At 44.4% G+C, this 16,291-nt stretch overlaps 2 protein-coding genes across 5 annotated transcripts; one reads left to right on the plus strand and one right to left on the minus strand.

Annotated features, from left to right (window-relative positions):
- The first annotated feature begins 884 nt into the window (after positions 1-884).
- On the plus strand, positions 885-12,339 carry ubn2b (ubinuclein 2b). 3 transcript variants are annotated; one of them, XM_044100464.1, is made up of 17 exons: positions 885-1,705; positions 3,296-3,424; positions 4,024-4,125; positions 4,297-4,422; positions 4,509-4,615; positions 4,989-5,499; positions 6,049-6,119; positions 6,218-6,347; positions 6,539-6,645; positions 6,730-6,840; positions 6,980-7,123; positions 7,223-7,273; positions 7,379-7,421; positions 7,960-9,252; positions 10,128-10,335; positions 10,689-10,757; positions 11,625-12,339. In XM_044100464.1, exons 1-17 carry the CDS (start codon positions 1,361-1,363, stop codon positions 11,669-11,671), a joined length of 3,594 nt encoding a protein of 1,197 aa, XP_043956399.1. In that variant the 5' UTR covers positions 885-1,360; the 3' UTR covers positions 11,672-12,339. The 3 variants fall into 3 exon arrangements, with proteins under 3 accessions (XP_043956399.1, XP_043956400.1, XP_043956401.1); XM_044100465.1 differs by having other exon boundaries at positions 903-1,705; positions 4,512-4,615; XM_044100466.1 differs by lacking the exon at positions 10,689-10,757 and having other exon boundaries at positions 907-1,705.
- A 281-nt stretch (positions 12,340-12,620) lies between these two features.
- trir (telomerase RNA component interacting RNase) lies at positions 12,621-14,826 on the minus strand. 2 transcript variants are annotated; one of them, XM_044100475.1, is made up of 3 exons: positions 14,137-14,826; positions 13,667-13,806; positions 12,621-13,157 (listed from the first exon to the last, which is right to left on the minus strand). In XM_044100475.1, the coding sequence occupies exons 1-3, from the start codon at positions 14,330-14,332 to the stop codon at positions 13,050-13,052; spliced, it is 444 nt and encodes a 147-aa protein (XP_043956410.1). In that variant the 5' UTR covers positions 14,333-14,826; the 3' UTR covers positions 12,621-13,049. The 2 variants fall into 2 exon arrangements, with proteins under 2 accessions (XP_043956410.1, XP_043956409.1); XM_044100474.1 differs by having other exon boundaries at positions 13,667-13,738; positions 14,066-14,824.
- Between the last annotated feature and the right edge of the window lie 1,465 nt (positions 14,827-16,291).

The following is a 16,291-nucleotide window of genomic DNA, read 5'->3' on the forward strand; positions in this document are numbered from 1 at the left end:
ACATGGTGAATCGTGTGACCTTGGTCCTGCTGGGTCGGCTGAATGTTCCATCCTGGTATCTGTAGTTTGGAAAAAGTGCAAACTACTCCTAACAGATACAGTGAATGTCTAGTAATCTGGAAACTGAGCCCCTTGGGGATTGAACGTTGTACCCAGATTATTGTACCAGTGAAGGAGCAACAAAGCGCCTCAAAATCAATTATTGAAGAGCAAAAAAAGTTGGCCCAGGTGGTAAAAGGTTTGGACACCTCTGGTGTAAACTAGGTGCTGTTCTAGGTCAACCAAATTCCACCAGACATCTGTTTAATCTCCACAGGATATTCAGACTGAGCATAGCATTCAGTGAAAAAAATAGAGTGGAATAATTATACATTTAATTTTTTTCATTAATAAAATAGATTATCCTATCCCTAATATTTACACATATATTTAAACATATCTTAATTTTAATTGCAGTGACTTAATACATTTAAGAACTAATGATGTATTTATTAAATGACAAGTGATTAGTCAGATTTTAGGATCTTAAAATAAGCTTAAAATAATTAAACAATAAGCTTTTTTTTACATTTACTCTATATGTAATAATTTGGATGTTTTACAAATAAATTATTCAGTAATTATACACACAAGTAAGTAATTGCTTTAATGGACAGTAATCTTTTGACCCACTATATCGCTGGTGTATCTGTCAATCGCTTCTTTGTGAAGGGCCGAAACAATCCTGTGTGTTTGTATAATGCAATTATTATCATTGTTGAACGTTTTGGTAAATAAGCACATATTTATTTCGTTTTACAGTTAATACTTATGCAGTTCACACAAAACTAGAGAAGTATATTTAATCAGAATGTTTTCCCAGATAGAGCTCCTCCATGCGGCCCACGGAAGGCTCCCAAACATTGCGCCTGCGCAGAACAATCATCTCCGCCACATTCGCGCTTATCTGTCAGGTGGGCGTGTTCCGGTGCTGCCATTGGCCAGCGGCGGTTCCCCTTCCTCTTTCTTTTCATACGCCCTGCCTCTGAATAATGATAATAACGACCAAGATGGCTACTTCAAAATCTTCTCTGTTGTAGCTAACCACCAGTTCCATGGAAATACTCCAAATTGCGATTTCTTTATGTTTAAGACCCTCGTAGGCGTCGGGGCAGAGCCACGGATAATACTACATGGATTACAGCGAGTTGAGAGGGGAATAAAGTCGCTGTGTTGCCCCGGAGCACTCATTCCGAATAAGCTAACTAGCTAGCAGCGCTCGTCGAGACTCCCCGGTTGAGCTCTCCCAGCAGCTGCCGCTCTCCCCCCCCTCCCCACTTCCTCGGTTGGCGTGCCCGCTCGCCGGAGCGCAGAGCGCCAAATGGCAGAGCCGAGGAAAGTGCCGTTCGTCACCATCTCCTCCTTCAGCGCTCCGCCGCCGCCGCAGCAGCAGCAGCAGCAGCCGACCCCGGAGTCCAACAAGAAGCGCCGCCGCGAGGACGAGGCCGCCGACATCACTTTGGGGAAAGATGGAGGTGGAGGTGCAGCTGCGGTCGGGTCGGGAGGTTCCGGAGGAGCTCTGTTCGGCAACGCCAAGGGAGGAGGCGACACTGACGGCGGGGAGACGAAGTCCACCGTCCGCCTCAGCCTGACGCTGAGCGAGCCGAACGAGAAGGGTTCCTCCGAGTTCAACTACGGCGAGCTGGTCCAGTCAACTCCTTCTCAGGTTAGACACCAACAAACATGACTCCATTATGGCAACAGGGACATTAGTACAGTGAGGCTTCCTTCTGCTGTACTATCTTCTCCGCTGTTGTTTTAAATAGTATTTATCTGCTTAATAGGGCGGAAAGCATCAAACAACTGTATTTATGCCGGGTAATAAGTTTCATAAAAGCAACAAAAAAATAAAAATATTCACAGAAGAGCAGAAAGACAAAGCATGGTGAGATTGAACAGTTTAAAGAAACATCACTTTGAATCTTTTAAAACAGGTTTACATTATTAGTCATTTTGTTTACTCAGAAGAAAAATCTGCCTTCTTTTTTTCTTCTTCTTCTTCAAAAGCCTGTAAAGACAGGTCGTGTTTGTTTTGAGGTAATGTTGCAGGATGTGCTCAGACCGGGATGGCCCCTCTTGTGGCCGCTGTCAAGTTGAAATGTGCAGCTTGTTTACTGGGGGGTTTCTGAGAACATGTCAGCCCCTTCCGCACTTCTAACAAGGAATAATAACGCTGTTTATATTCATCAGCTCTCCAAATGTTGCCTTTTTATCTCGATTGCGCTGTTGAATCAGCGATGGACTAATTTCTATGAGCTTTTATTTGGATTTTTAACATATTTCTACAACTACAAGCTATAAAATTTTGAGATTTTGGAGCGTGACGATGTAGCGCATTGCTGTGAATTGAAAAGGAGAACATTACGTTTTAATATCAGACTAAATGACCCCAAGCAGTTGCCTTCAGAAGTCGCCTGGCGTCTCAAAATGGGAAAAAAAAGCTGTGGAAACGGAGTCAGAATGTGTTGGCAGCATCATGCTATGGGGGCTCTTTTCTAAAGCGAGGACAGGAATCCAGTTAGTGTCGTTTGTTTTTTTGGAACATGGATGGAAGAAAGCCAGTTTTCGGTTTTAAAAAAAGAGCGTCTAGACTGGCGTTCCAGCAGGTTCAGAAAGGTGACCTCACATAAGCCATATAAATAATCGGTTCTTTAAAGTACGTCTGCTTCTATGTCTACAGAGAAACCTGAACTTACAAGTCATATTAAAGCTTTGTGTGTGAAGTTCAATTCAGTTAAATAAAACTTCCTCAATCCCGAACAGAAATGAAATGCCGTAACTCGTTGTGGATGGGGACGGTGTCTCCAGCAGCAGTCAGTTTTGCAGCGAATCTGAAGAAGCCTCTGACTGAAGACTGCTGCACGACGGTTTCGTGGCAGCCAGGTGTTGCTTTTGCTTTTGAGACCATGGCAACGAGACATTGCTGCCATGGTTACGCATCATTCCGACTATCCTAAAGTCTTAAAAAAAATAAAAAAAATAGGAAGAGCAAAGCATCCAGAACCAGGTCCGAACACGGCAAAAGCAAACAACAGGTTGAAGGGAAGTCTGGAAAAGAACCAATCAGATTCTAACGTAGCAGCGCTCCATGCTGCATTTCTAGTTTCAACGTGTTTTCCTGATATTTAGTCAAAACTGAGAAGGACCCAAGAGTTTCAAATCTTATGAAGATCTGCAAGTGTTCATTTTCATCTTTTTATATTTATAGTGTTCTTAAAAACCAAACCGAAAGCTCGTCTGTTTTCCTCTCCGTCAGGTAAAACCAGCAGGTCCCACGGTCCCTAAAGGCCTCGCTCCTCCACTCGATCCCAGCGACCCGTTTGCTGATGACGAGAAGGAGAGGAGGGAGGTAGAGGAGCTGGCCAGGAAGTTTGAGAGCAAATATGTAAGCAGATTCACCTTGAGGTGTGTGTGTGTGTGTGTGTGTGTGTGTGTGTGTGTGTGTGTGTGTGTGTGTGTGTGTGTGTGTGTGTGTGTGTGTGTGTGTGTGTGTGTGTGTGTGTGTGTGTGTGTGTGTGTGGACAGAAATGAGCACTGAACCAGTGGAACACTACAGTGAGGTCAATTAGTTATAAGTAAATGCAAAGTTTGATCAGTTGATTACTTTTTGCTTTCTGTGTCCTCAGATAATGAATGTCAGCAAAGTGAACAGGAAGGCTTCTGATGTTATTCATCAGATTTCATAAATAAATGAAAAAACGTTTGCTCTATTTGGGTTTAACCGTTCGTTTCTATATATATATATATAATATATATATTATATATATATTTTTTTTAAAAAGCAAAAAATGTGATAATTGGACCGATTCTCTGTAAACCGCTCCGATAATTTAGCATCACTGCACCTGATATTATCTAATAGTTACAGACAATAAAGCAACTTAAAAATGTGGCTGCATGGCAGAATGTTTTATTTTTATTGTGAGATTTATAGCTGTTTATTTTTTTTTAACACTTTTCTGATCCACCTGCTTGTGTTTGTAGGGAGGCAACACAAAGAAGAAGAAAAAAGACAGGATGCAGGATCTGATCGACATCGGCTACGGCTACGATGAAACCGATCCCTTCATAGACAACTCAGAGGCCGTGAGTAGCGCCGAGTTTTCTTAATTGGCTCAAATCTGCTAAATATAAATATTACACTGGTAAAAAAAAAAAGGCCATCTTCTTTGCTCAAACTAACTGATATTTACTGGATTTTAAAAGGAGTTGAACTGAACTTGTGATCGTGATATTTTCCTTCCCCGTCGGCTTCAGTACGACGAGCTGGTGCCGGCCTCCCTCACCACTAAACATGGAGGCTTCTACATCAACACGGGGACGCTGCAGTTCAGGGCCGCGTCCGACTCCGAGGGGGAAAACGCCGACGATCACCGATTCAAGGTCGGGCCTCCTTTTCTCCGCAGCGCCAGCGTTCAGAAAGCCCGACGCCGCAGCAACCCGTGAACCCAGTCTCTGTTCTGTTACAGAAGATGAAGGACGGCGAAGAGCGGGCGATTAAAAAGCGGCGGAAAAAACAAGATGGCGGCATCCTGGAGGACAAGAAACCCAGAAAAAACAAAGTACCAAAGACTGGGTGAGCTTCTGCAGCGCCGCAGAAATATTACCAATACTTTTTCATCTAGTTTCTTATTGGACATGATGTGAGCTGGGCTTCCCCCAGAGTTTTATAAGACAAATTGAAGAATAAAGTAAGGCTGCACAAAATGGCTGAGAAACTTAACATGATACAAGTGTTTCATATCAGTCGATATTGATTAGTATTGATTAGTTTTTTGTTTCAAATGTCTCAAATACAGCCAAACTGGTGGCGACACTTCCTGTTTTATCCACAGTTTTCACGCTGCACTGTAATTTTTTGATTTTTTAAGCATTTATGAGGCCCAGTGGGGAAACCCGAGCCTTTTAAATGTTTGTCAGTTCTGACTCCGTGCTGTTTTTGCTGGCAGCGTCTCGGCTCTGAACGTTCACCGGCCTGAGAAGAAGAAGAGGAAGAAGCTGATGAAGGACTCCCTGCACCTGGCCAACATGCTGCGCCGCTTCACCAGGGAGAAGGAGGAGATGCGCAAGAAGAACCTGGCGGCCGGCGCCGCCGCCGCTCTGCCGCGCCCCAACACCAAAGTGCCCGGCGCCACCGGCACGGTTGTCGGCGCCCACCCGAAGGCTGGCAGCGGCGGAGGCGGCAACGACTGCAACATCACGGACCTGACCGACGACCAGGCCGTCATGTCGCTGCTGGGCTCAGCCAACAACGACATCCTGCAGGACATGATGGGCGACCTGGACTTCGGCCTGCTGGACTCGCCGCAGCCCGGCAGCCCTTCACAGGGGGAGAACGGCGCCTTCGGGGCGGGGCAGAAAACGGGGCGGGCGCTGCCGAGCAGCGTGATGACCCCGCCTCCTCCGCTGCCCTGCGGACTGCCGGGCCCGCTGGCGAAGCGCATCGAAGACTTGAGAGTGGTACGGAGCTGATCAGAACACACACACACACACACACACACACACACACGTCGCTCTCACTGTGTTGTACAGAAGTACAGCCAGCCTAAGGGGATAAAAAAACTAATAAACTTATGAGAATTAATCAAATTGCCAGAATAAAGTCACATGAGAATGAAGTAATAAAACTGTAACAGTGAATCCAGGATAAAGGCATAAAATCACCAGAAGGAAGTTGTAGTAGAAATGTGAGAGTAAAGTTATAAAATTACAACTTTATTCTTGTAATATTATGACTTTTGGTCATATGATTTTACTCTGTTAATTTTACAACTTTATTCTGGTAATACATATAATTTTTTCTTTAATTTTTCTTTAAAAAAAAAATTTTTCTTATCCTGGCTCTAATACTGTATCACAGATTTCACATTTTTCACCCCCTCTGTAAATATGTGTGAAAAGCTCATAAACAAATACCAGAAACGCAGTCGGGTGAAATCTACCAACCTGTTCAAAGGGTTTGAAAACTTTCTGTCATCATTTGAAGCCGTTTTCTGAACTCTCCACCAGGCGTCCCGTCAGTTCGATGAAGAAGGCCGGAAGAAGTTCTTCACGCTGGACATGAACAACATCCTTCTGGAGTTAGTAGCTTTCAGTCCGTCAGTGTTTTTTCAGCAAAAGTGGAAAGCAATTGTATCGCCAACCGTCGTGTGTTTGTGTGTGTTTGTTTGTATGTCAGCATTGAGTTGCAGGTTCAGGAGCAGCCTGCAGAGGTGCGTTCAGCTGTCTACTCTCACCTGGAGGCTTTTGTGCCCTGCAACAAGGAGGCTCTGCTCAAACGCCTTAAGAAGCTCAGCCTTAACGTTCAGGTGAGATTGTACGGGAATGTTTGTACTTACAGTAGCAAGAGGTGACGGTGTGTGTGCGCCTTTAATATGTCTGGAAATGCGTGTGTAGCCGCTTGCTGTGTGCCCCGTTACCGTGGCTATGTTTAGCACCAGTCTGCTGGCCTGGATGTGTCCCATGTGACTTCTGACATCTCTAATCTCTTGTTGCCCAGGACGACCGCCTTCGAACGCCCCTCCTGAAGCTGAAGCTGGCCGTGTGCAGCGTGATGCCGGAGCAGATCGCTCGCTACAACATGGACTGCATCGCCAAAGTGGCAAAGTAACAAATCAGTCCTGCTTAAAAAAAAAAACCCATTGCAAGGATGTTTGGTTGCTATAGCGCAGATGTTGCTTGTTGTCACAGGCAGCAGTCGGAGGAGGGAGACAAAAATGGGTCTGAAGACGACGACGAGGAGAAGCCCGGGAAGAGGGTGATGGGGCCCCGGAAAAAGTTCATCTGGGACGACAAACTCAGGTCGGAATTTAAAAGTATCGACGTCCGCTAACCGTTTTCACCTCTTGTCACGTTACACACAAACGTCAAGAGCCACAGCCAGAAGAAATCAGTTCCTACTTGTGTTTAGAGAGCCGTTGCTCTGCGTCGTTGTTTGTAGGTCGTTGCTGTGTAACCTGGTGCAGGTGAAGCTGAGCTTCTACGAGCTGGAGGGCAAAAACTGTCTGTCTGTAGAAGATTACCTCAAAGCCTTCATGGAGTCGGAGGTGAAGCCTCTGTGGCCCAAGGGCTGGATGCAGGCCAGGTGAGTGAGGGCAGCAGAGACACCTGTCAGGGTCGCATCCTGCACAACCAGGCTTGATCCATGGATCCATTGTTCTGCTGTTTTAATCTCTATTTGTAGGATGCTGTTCAAAGAAAGCACCATGGTCCACGGTCATCTAACTGGCTTTACGTAAGACGCTTTTAAATTTTTTTTAATTGTCCTATTATTCACCGAAAGCTTAATTTTTAGGTATCGCTGACTTTTTTTTGTTTTTTTTAATCGGTTTGCTTTTAGAGCGAAGAAGAAGATGGTCCCGACTCCGAAAGCCAAACCAAAGGTAAGTCAGAAGTATTTTGTAAATGAAGAATTCGTCTCTTTTCTGCACTTTGCTTGATTTGAGCTTCTCAGCTTTTTATCACATCCACAAACTTCAACATATTTTACTGGGATTTTGTGTAATAGTACATTTTAGCTTCTTTCATAAACATATGCTTTGTAAAGATACATTAAAATGTATCTCCTTTTCTTTAAGATGTTAGAGCCAATTGAATATTTTGCATATTTCTGAAAAACACCTCACACCTTTTACAAAAATACAAAACACAACACAGTTTGATCTAAACCACCTAAAAGGAGTGAAAACAAAACATGAGTTTTATTATACTATTATAAATATTTCACACTTGTTTTATTCAGTATCATTTAGTCATGTGTGGCTCTCAATATTGTCCGGATCATTTTTGGATTTTGAATTTTAAAAACTTGCAAAAATCCAAAATGGGTAATTTAACAATTACATTGAAGTTTGTTAGTCTTCTTAATATCACCACAATTAAGCAAACAAGTTTTTAAGAGGGTGTAATTATTTATTTCAGGAAGTGACGTGGGTTCAGCGCCCCGCCCCTCCAGCTGGTGTCACGCCGTCCCCTGCCACTCAGGTTGCCAAGCGACCCCTTCCGTCACCGCCGGGGACCATATGCCTGGATTCCCTCGACGAAGCTCCTTCCCCGGATTCCATCTCTCAGGCGCTCGCCATCCTCGGCAACGTGGCTAAAGGTTTGGCCCAGGGGGACACGCCGCCTTCCCCGGAGAGGCCCAAGACCTCCGCCAACCCCGCCGGCCTCCACGCCTCGCCTCTCCTCCAGCTGCAGAAGAAGACCTCCGTCAGTAGTCCCAGCTCCAGCACACCTCACTACATCACTACCTCTTCATCGCCCTCCACCTCCCTGTCCCGGCCCGCCCCCATCACGCCGTCTCCTCTGACCCCGGTGAGGGTGGAGGGGGCGGGGGTCGTCAAGGGGACGCCGCAGCCAAACAGACACACTGTTTTGAACACTCAGAGACCTTTAAGCGTGGGCGTGACGAAAGCAAACATGCCCGTCTCGGTTTCCTCACCTAAACCACGCCCTCCGCCCACCGCCTCTCCACTGGTGGCCCCGGGACCAAAGACGGGGGTCTCCATTCCCCCGTCGGGCCTCCTTAAGGGCAGCAATAATAAGGTCACCGGTGGGGACACAATCATTATCACTTCGACTCAGTCTCGGCCGCACACCCTCACGTCCCCCTCACTCGTCATCAACAAAACCTTCCAGGCTTCCCGTCTGCCACAGACGCCCCAGAACAAGACGTCCTCCTCCCTCCCACAAACTCCATCCGGAGTCCAACCTCAGCCGCAGTCCAACTTCATCACCCCCATGCACGCCACCCTCACCAAGTCCGCCCACAGCAGCATCCCACCCATCGTCAAGCTCACCCCCCGAACGCCCAACCCCACCGTCTCCCCGGCCTCCACCTCCAGCATCCCCACCTCAGCCTCCATTTCTCAGAGTCCTCGATCTCAGGCAGCCCCCTCCATACACCAGTACACTCCCAAAACCCCGGCCATCTTCCGGCCGCCGTTCTCAGGTGCTTCAGGAGGAGTGGCCAAGTCGGGTCAAGGCAGCTACACTCCTTCCAGCAGCCAAAAGACCCCCGGCGTTATTAGCGCCACCAACACCAGCCTTATAAACACCTCATCTATGAGCAAGCATTCAGGAAGCAGTGCCTCCCCCGCGGCAGCAGCAGCAGCCTCTGTGACCCAGCGTCAGCGGACTGTGGGCGGGACACCTCAGGGGGTCAAGCCGGTCGTGTCCGTTCCGTTATCATCGGTCTCGTCTCAGCTACCGCAGGTTTGTGTTCTGGTTTAAAAACGCGTCTAAAGGGCTCGAAACACGAGAGGCGACATCGTTCCCTCTCCGCCCATTTCCTACGGAACTTGAGATGAGTCGACAATCACTTGTCCTCCTCCAGCTAAATCCATGGACCTCTCAAGCTGGTAGACATGTCTGTGGGCTAGCAAAAGTTGAAAAATGTTCAATTGTCACGATTGAGCCAGAGTGGCTAAAAACTTTCACCTTTTGCTGCCATTGGGGTTGAACCCAACACACGAGACACTAGTAGCTCCCCTCATACAGTTTTCATATGGAATTGTATGAAGCCACAGTCACTTGCCCTCCTCAAGCATCCATGTGTTTGTACATATGTTCGCGTCCTAACAGACGCCACAAACAACAACAATTTTATGCAGTTGATGTTGTATTTTGTGTTAATTACATGTGACATTGTGACTGCTATTCAAAGTGTAAACATCACATATTTTACTTGTGGTATGCGCCTCAACGTTGCGTCAGAGCAAGGTGAAATGCTCACACATACATGACCCAGCAGGCTTTCTGGAGGCTCGCTTTGAACCCATGAGGTTGAACATTTTTCAGCCTCCATGTGTCGCATCACTAGCCTGCATGTGTACCAGCTCGAAATTTCTCATGTGCAAATTTCACCGGTTGATTAGCTGGAGTAGGATTGTCATGGGTTTTGTGTAGGACTGTGCAGGTTTCATAGGAAGTGGAAACGTCCCGTGGGTCGAGCCCTTCACAGTTGCGTACCATCATGAGTTCCAATGGGTCAGCGGTCCGGGTCATTCAAGAAATGTTTACCCAACCGAGTGCAGGTTCTACCCCTTACCCCAATCCATGTTTCTCTTTCCGGCTGTTTTCCCGTCCAGGTCTCCACGACAGGAAGTGGCGGTCTGCTCGGCTCGGCCTCGTCCCTCCCCCTGGGGTTCGGGATGCTGGGGGGCCTGGTGCCCGTGTCCCTGCCCTTCCACTTGTCCCCCATGCTGAACCTGTCCCAACTGGGCACAGCAGGCTCCAATACGGCGACCAGTAGCTCGGCGGCCAGTAACAGCGCAGCGTTCTCTACCTTGACCCAGAGTGAGTGTCGCACACTAAGAAAATCCATGAGAAATACCAGGTGTTGTTTTTTGGTTTCCTGTTTGTGGGACAGTAAGTGCTGCTCTGCTGTCGTCTCAGGTCTCCTGTAGGCCTCGTTTAATGTTGTACGTCGGCATCATTTGTTGGATCACCATATTGTTTGTCTGATTGTAATTAATGTTTGACACTATATTTCATTTTGTTCATCTCCCACATCTCCTCCTGTCCTTCCTGCTTCTTCCCTGATGTCTGGCTGTTGCATCTCTTCTCTTCCTCCCTCCTCTCTTCCATCTCTCCTGTTTGTGTCGCCATCTGTTCCTCCCCCTCCTCGTCGCCCTGTCCTGTCTCCTCAGATCTGTATAAGAGTCTCCAGTCAGGGTCTCAGGTTGCTCTGCCTCCTCACTTGCAGCTCGCTTTCTCAGGTAAAATCGGAGCCTTCCTGTTCCTCCACGCCTGCTCCATCTCTCTTCTGCTCAGCCTTTTCTGTTTTTAGTGTCTGGTGGTGTTCGTTTCGGGCTGTCTGGTTCTGTTCCGATCTGTCGGTGGCAGCATGTCTTGGTGGAATTACTTTGGTTGTCCTTCGCTTTGTCACATTTATTTGTACAACTTGTAAAGATGTGGGAAGTTAAACTCATCTTGTACTCCAGTAGCAAATCTACAACTGAAAAGAAAAAACATCCAACCTTCATCGCTTTTCATCTTCTTCTTTCTGTCATTTCCTCACTTTATTTCTTTCTTCCTTTAAATATCCTTTATTTTTATTTTCTCTCTGTACCTTCTTTATATTTTCTGTCCTACATTGAATCTTTTTGAAGTTTCTTTCCTTTTTATTTTTTTCTCCTTCATGTCCCCTCTTGTCTTAATTTCCTCGCCTCCCGTTTGTCAGCCTCTGGTTCCCACAAGACGCCACGCTGGCATCGAGGGTTAAAAAAACAACTAGAAAATTCTCGCATTTAAAAAAAAATAGAGCGAGAACCTCGTCATCATTGGAGCTCAACAGGATGATCCAAAAATACTAATTTAGCTCAGAACTGGTTTACCAATCTACAATATCAGCCAAGTAGAAAATCAGTGGAGTGATCCGAAGAGAAAAGAGAACCCAGGATTAATGTATTATATCAAACGTGGTTAAGTTAAAAGTTTAGTTTTTTTTTCTTGTACATCTTCTGTGTTACAGTAATATCATTTATCTGTAAGTGTTAGCCACATCTCTACTGGGAATGCTACCAAATTTCTTTACTTGCATCACATCCAACTCTTCTTCACGTTTTCTACTTCTTCTTCGTTAGATGTCAGTCAGAGCCAAGGAGGCGACACTAAGAGGAAGACTCTATGATCCGGCTCGATTTTTGCGCCTGTCAAAATCCCGTCGGTTCCTCCGACAACGCCAAGAAACCTGGAACAGATCATGCTTAACTAAGGATGTGGGATCCAGTGGGCTTCACCTCATGGAATCAGCTCAGCGCCGCGGTCAAATAACTTGTCTTTTTTAAAAAAAAAAATAAATAAATTTTATAGATCCTTTGTAGAGAAGGCAAATAGCTTGTCAATGTTTACATAATAGACCAATATCACTGTGGACAGGGAGAGGTAATGAATGGGACAGCAACGAGTGTAGCTGTGTGTGCATGAAGGTCTGGCGCTGCCGCCGGACCCGACTGTGTGCCTTTTCTGGACGTCTCCCACTCTGATGCATGGTCAGTTTGTCTACTTGGTGCTGTTTTTTTAAAGGAAAAAAAAGAAGAAAAAAAAAAAAGCATAATGTAATTATCACTGAAACCTGTAAGAAATGTAAACTGCAAATTGAATTTGAGCTTCTTTTTTTTTTAAAGAGATGTACATGTTTTCAGATGTACTTGAATTCTTCGATACGTTTGATCCTGTATAGTACAATAAGCCCACTTTAATTAAAATCTTTGATCCTTAACGTGACGCTATTGTTAAATACTTCAGCTGAAGTGGCTTATTAGCTCTTCAGTGACACTTATGAGCTGTCATGGTGCATTTAAGTACACCTTGTAAATGTAAAAAAAAAAAAGTCAATTTAAATGCTGAACAGTTCTTAAAAAATAGTAAAAGTTTTTTCTCCTGAATTTAATGTATATTCTTGTCTATTTTTACAGTAAAAAGTATGAAAGCCAGTTGAGCACTGAAAATGTTGATTATCAAGATGTTGAGAAAACAAACTCCGACTCTTTACAAAACTTCCTAAAAATCTTCACATGGCATTTAGTATTTCAAGCACACATGTTTAATCTTAATACAAAAATCCAATGTTAGAAAGATCAGGATAAGATTTTTTTTTATTTATTTAACAGAAACTCAAATGAAAATGGGTTGAAACAGGAATGAGGACATTGATGATGTAAAAAAAAAAACAGGGACACAAAACAATTGAAATCGGATTTGATTCAAACCATGGGTAGGCTATGAAATCTGTTTTAAGTTATACATGGATTAACACAAATGTGACATCGAAGGCATGAAAAAACGATACCGAGATCCGTCAACACCTTTTGACACCAGAAACCAAATGAGACAAAAATAACAACAAAAACAAAACAAAAGGCTTCAGTCAGCCTAAGCAAGTTATTTTTTTTTCTTTAACGACAGTGAAGGTGACTTCAACTGGCAGTAAGAGGAGGTCACTAAAGGTCGTCTCCCCTGCAGCTCCTCCTGGGTGGGTTTCTCTCCTAAAAGCGTCGTGGCTTCGCCTATTTGACCAGCGGTCTGGTTTTATCGTCGTCGCTGCACTGGTGGGCTTTGTATTTTTTCACCTCAGCCATGTACTTTGACCAAGCATCGCTCTTTCCTGCCTCAGCCTATGTGGAGAAAGCATGAGGGTTACAGAGGGTATAATGCAAAAAAAATATATACAAAATAGTAACTTAAAAAAAAAAAAGGACACAAATTTTGACTTCTGAAAAAAACGAATCTTTTTGCTGTTACATGTGAAATGCCTGTCTGATTTTCAATAAACTCAAAAATCCTAATATGAGGAATCTGCTGATGGTTTTATAGATGGGAAAATGTGAGGGTTTTTAGGTTCAATGCATGGAAAAAAAACCCAGAAAAATGAACAAAACAAAACTTTTCAACAATTCCTACTGAAATTAAACCACAATCTACCACAAATGTTGGTCTATAAACGATTTAAGGTATTTTAGAGCAGTCTAGACAAACTAAATGAAGTCAAACCAGTAAAAACTGATTTTTTTTTTAGTACTACTATACAAAAGCTGCTGCATTTTCTATCTCCATTATTCTTAGATTATGCCTCGGAAAAACAAGATATCGTGTAGGAAAGCCATGTGGCCGCTGCCATACTTACTCCTGCGTCCTGTTTCTGCTTCTTCGCAACCATTCCGGTCTTAAGGAACACACCGCCCCGGCGCTTCCCCACCTGGGTGAGGGGATAGAAGACTGACACCGTTACAGGGGTCCTTGCAGGTGGATTGCCAATGAAGGAAACTACACCAGAGCAGAGGGACTAGATTTAGTCTCCTGCTGCACCACCAGTGAAAGCATCACCAGTGAAGAGCAACCCTAACCCTTACTCAGCTAGCAGTTTGAATATTGATACTGATGTCTAATTATACGATATATATATATATATATACTTAAAAAAAAAACTACAATTATAAATCACAAGATTTCACTCAATCCCGGTATTTCATCTTGGGTGAGCTGATCTACTGCTATCTCGTCTTACAACTGCTGAACCCCTTACAAAGCTGGTCACAGGGAGGGCCTTCTTTTCCACTGAGGTCTGTCCTTGCTCGGTGGCTCTCGCTTCTCCACCTGTTTGCTGCGCCTCCTTTTTCCTCTGCTCCTCCTCCATCTTCTTCTTAAAAATCTCCATGAAGCTGCCGTCGTTGGCGAACGCGTTGGCCACCCCCGACGCCGCGGGGCTGCTGGAGGGAGACGCCGGGCTGGAGCCCCCGCTGCTGCTCCCGCCGCTGGTCTTATGTTTGCCGTGTGCTCGCTTTGGATCCATGTCTCACACCCACAGTCCGACGACTCAAAGCGAGCGGCTTTTAATGCTCACTGTGGCTTTGTTTTTAAGCTAAATGTTTAAAAGGGCGGATTGCTAATTTGGACCCAGGAAATGAGGAAAAATAATAGGAATATACCGATTCGACCACTGAAAAATAAGCACAAATATCCAAGCGAAACAGAAAACGTCCGTCTTGAGGTCCACAAATGTTATAATTCTTGAAAAAACAAAAGCAGACGCAGGCTAGCCTGCTAACGTGGCTAACATCCGTTTCTTGTAAGGCCTCCCGGTGAGAAACAAACTATCTTCCGCCGTCAACTCCCCTCCCGGAGGTGTCAACACGTTAAATGTAGTCTTCAACGTGAAAGACGCTTCAAACACCGACAAAAACAACGAGCAACGTCAAAGCTTTATCGTCGCTAACTTCTGCCACCCATTACCGTCGGTCGGCCATGTTTATTATTTTTTCCACCCCCAACGGCGTTGTGTCTCTAGCGCCTCCTACTGTGTCGGTGTTACAAAACATTCTATGGTCATTCGACAATACGACTCCAGAGGGCGCTGTTCAGACACTGAGGTGATTAAAAAAGACCGTGCAATAACTTAGCAAAAACATTTGACTAAGAATATTTTCGTGGCTTTCTTTATCCCCCTATACATGAAAAGATACATATTCAGCTCCTCCAGCACTTGTTGAAATGAAATAACGTTCTTTTTTTTCTTTTTTTTGATGTGAATTTCTGAGAGAATAACTATATTTCACCCTGCAGATAAAGAAGGTATGTCGTACAACTCCACATCCCAAATGCAGTGACTTGACACCGCTGGGAAAGATATGTAAAAAGTTTTTAAAAATAAAATACTTTGAGTAGCATAGTCTAAAAAAACCCCAAAAAAACAATGGAAGTCTCCAACCTTTAATCTGAGTTTACTTATTCTGCATGTCTGTACATATCAAATTCAAAAAGATGAACAATGTCTTATTTGAATATCCTTATTTCATCACATCTGTGGAAATCTACGTGAGTTCTGCTTTCAGTTTATGTAAGAAGTTATGAGCAGCCACAAACCGTAATATTCAGCAAGAACAAAAATCACACGAGTTCATGCGACTAGAATCTGGTGGAGGAAGGTACAGTTTCAGCGCAGGCAGGATTCGTCCAACTAAAGATTTGTTTAAACCCAGGATTCACCGCCACACAGAGCAGAGTTGTTGCTCTGTGTCATTGGATCATTATGATCTTTGGTGACGCCATATGGAGACGTTCAGCTGTGTGTGAACTGGTGTGATCGATAAACAATGCCCTCCCGTAGTTCACTGGGCTGTTTTGACACTTGCACAAAGGATGTGAGAAGTTTTGATTATTCATCTTGACCTTTAAGATCGTGACTGAATTATCACAACCTTCCTAGAGAAGAGCCCAAGCTTTGGGAAAGTCAAACTTTTACACATTTTGTTACATAATAAAACCCTGGCTTTAATCTTTATTTTAAACCTAAATCCTGGAAAGCGTTGGGCATAATTTTTCCCAGACCACCAATTTAATAGTTTATAAAACTTTATTTTATTTTCTCACTGTAGATCACAGTCTTTTGAAACCTCTACCACTTTTGCTCAAACCCACAGCATGATTCTGCCACCACCTGTCTTGCGTGGCCCTCGGTCTTCATCGAAGCCGTTTCTTCAGATATCCTCCAACAAAACCGAAAGGATAATTATCATTTATAATATTTAGAAGTGTTAAGCTGTATTCGGGCCACTGTAGACGGAAACCCCCCTGAAGAGTACAAGAGTACATTTCCACCTCAAAACTCAGAAACTTTGAGATTAATCTCTGCAATTTTCCAGAATTTATATATATATATTGTTTTGGAAATATCCGAGATCCAAAAGTGGAAAGCTTGCGGGAAAAATAAAATAAAAATTGAGATGAATCTATTCAATTTTCTAGAAAATAT

Source organism: Gambusia affinis, linkage group LG19, assembly GCF_019740435.1.
Source record: "Gambusia affinis linkage group LG19, SWU_Gaff_1.0, whole genome shotgun sequence".
Lineage (NCBI taxonomy): Eukaryota > Metazoa > Chordata > Actinopteri > Cyprinodontiformes > Poeciliidae > Gambusia > Gambusia affinis.

Bases quoted from the DNA above. Each gene is read 5' to 3' on its own strand.
- ubn2b (XM_044100464.1), top strand. From the start codon at position 1,361: ATGGCAGAGCCGAGGAAAGTGCCGTTCGTCACCATCTCCTCCTTCAGC. The intron at 4,126-4,296 runs GTGAGTAGCGCC...CGTCGGCTTCAG, and splicing joins TCATAGACAACTCAGAGGCC to TACGACGAGCTGGTGCCGGC. The intron at 7,124-7,222 runs GTGAGTGAGGGC...CTCTATTTGTAG, and splicing joins AAGGGCTGGATGCAGGCCAG to GATGCTGTTCAAAGAAAGCA.
- trir (XM_044100474.1), bottom strand. From the start codon at position 14,332: ATGGATCCAAAGCGAGCACACGGCAAACATAAGACCAGCGGCGGGAGC. The intron at 13,739-14,065 runs GTAAGGGGTTCA...CCCCTCACCCAG, and splicing joins CCCTCCCTGTGACCAGCTTT to GTGGGGAAGCGCCGGGGCGG. The intron at 13,158-13,666 runs GTAAGTATGGCA...TTCTCCACATAG, and splicing joins AGCAGAAACAGGACGCAGGA to GCTGAGGCAGGAAAGAGCGA.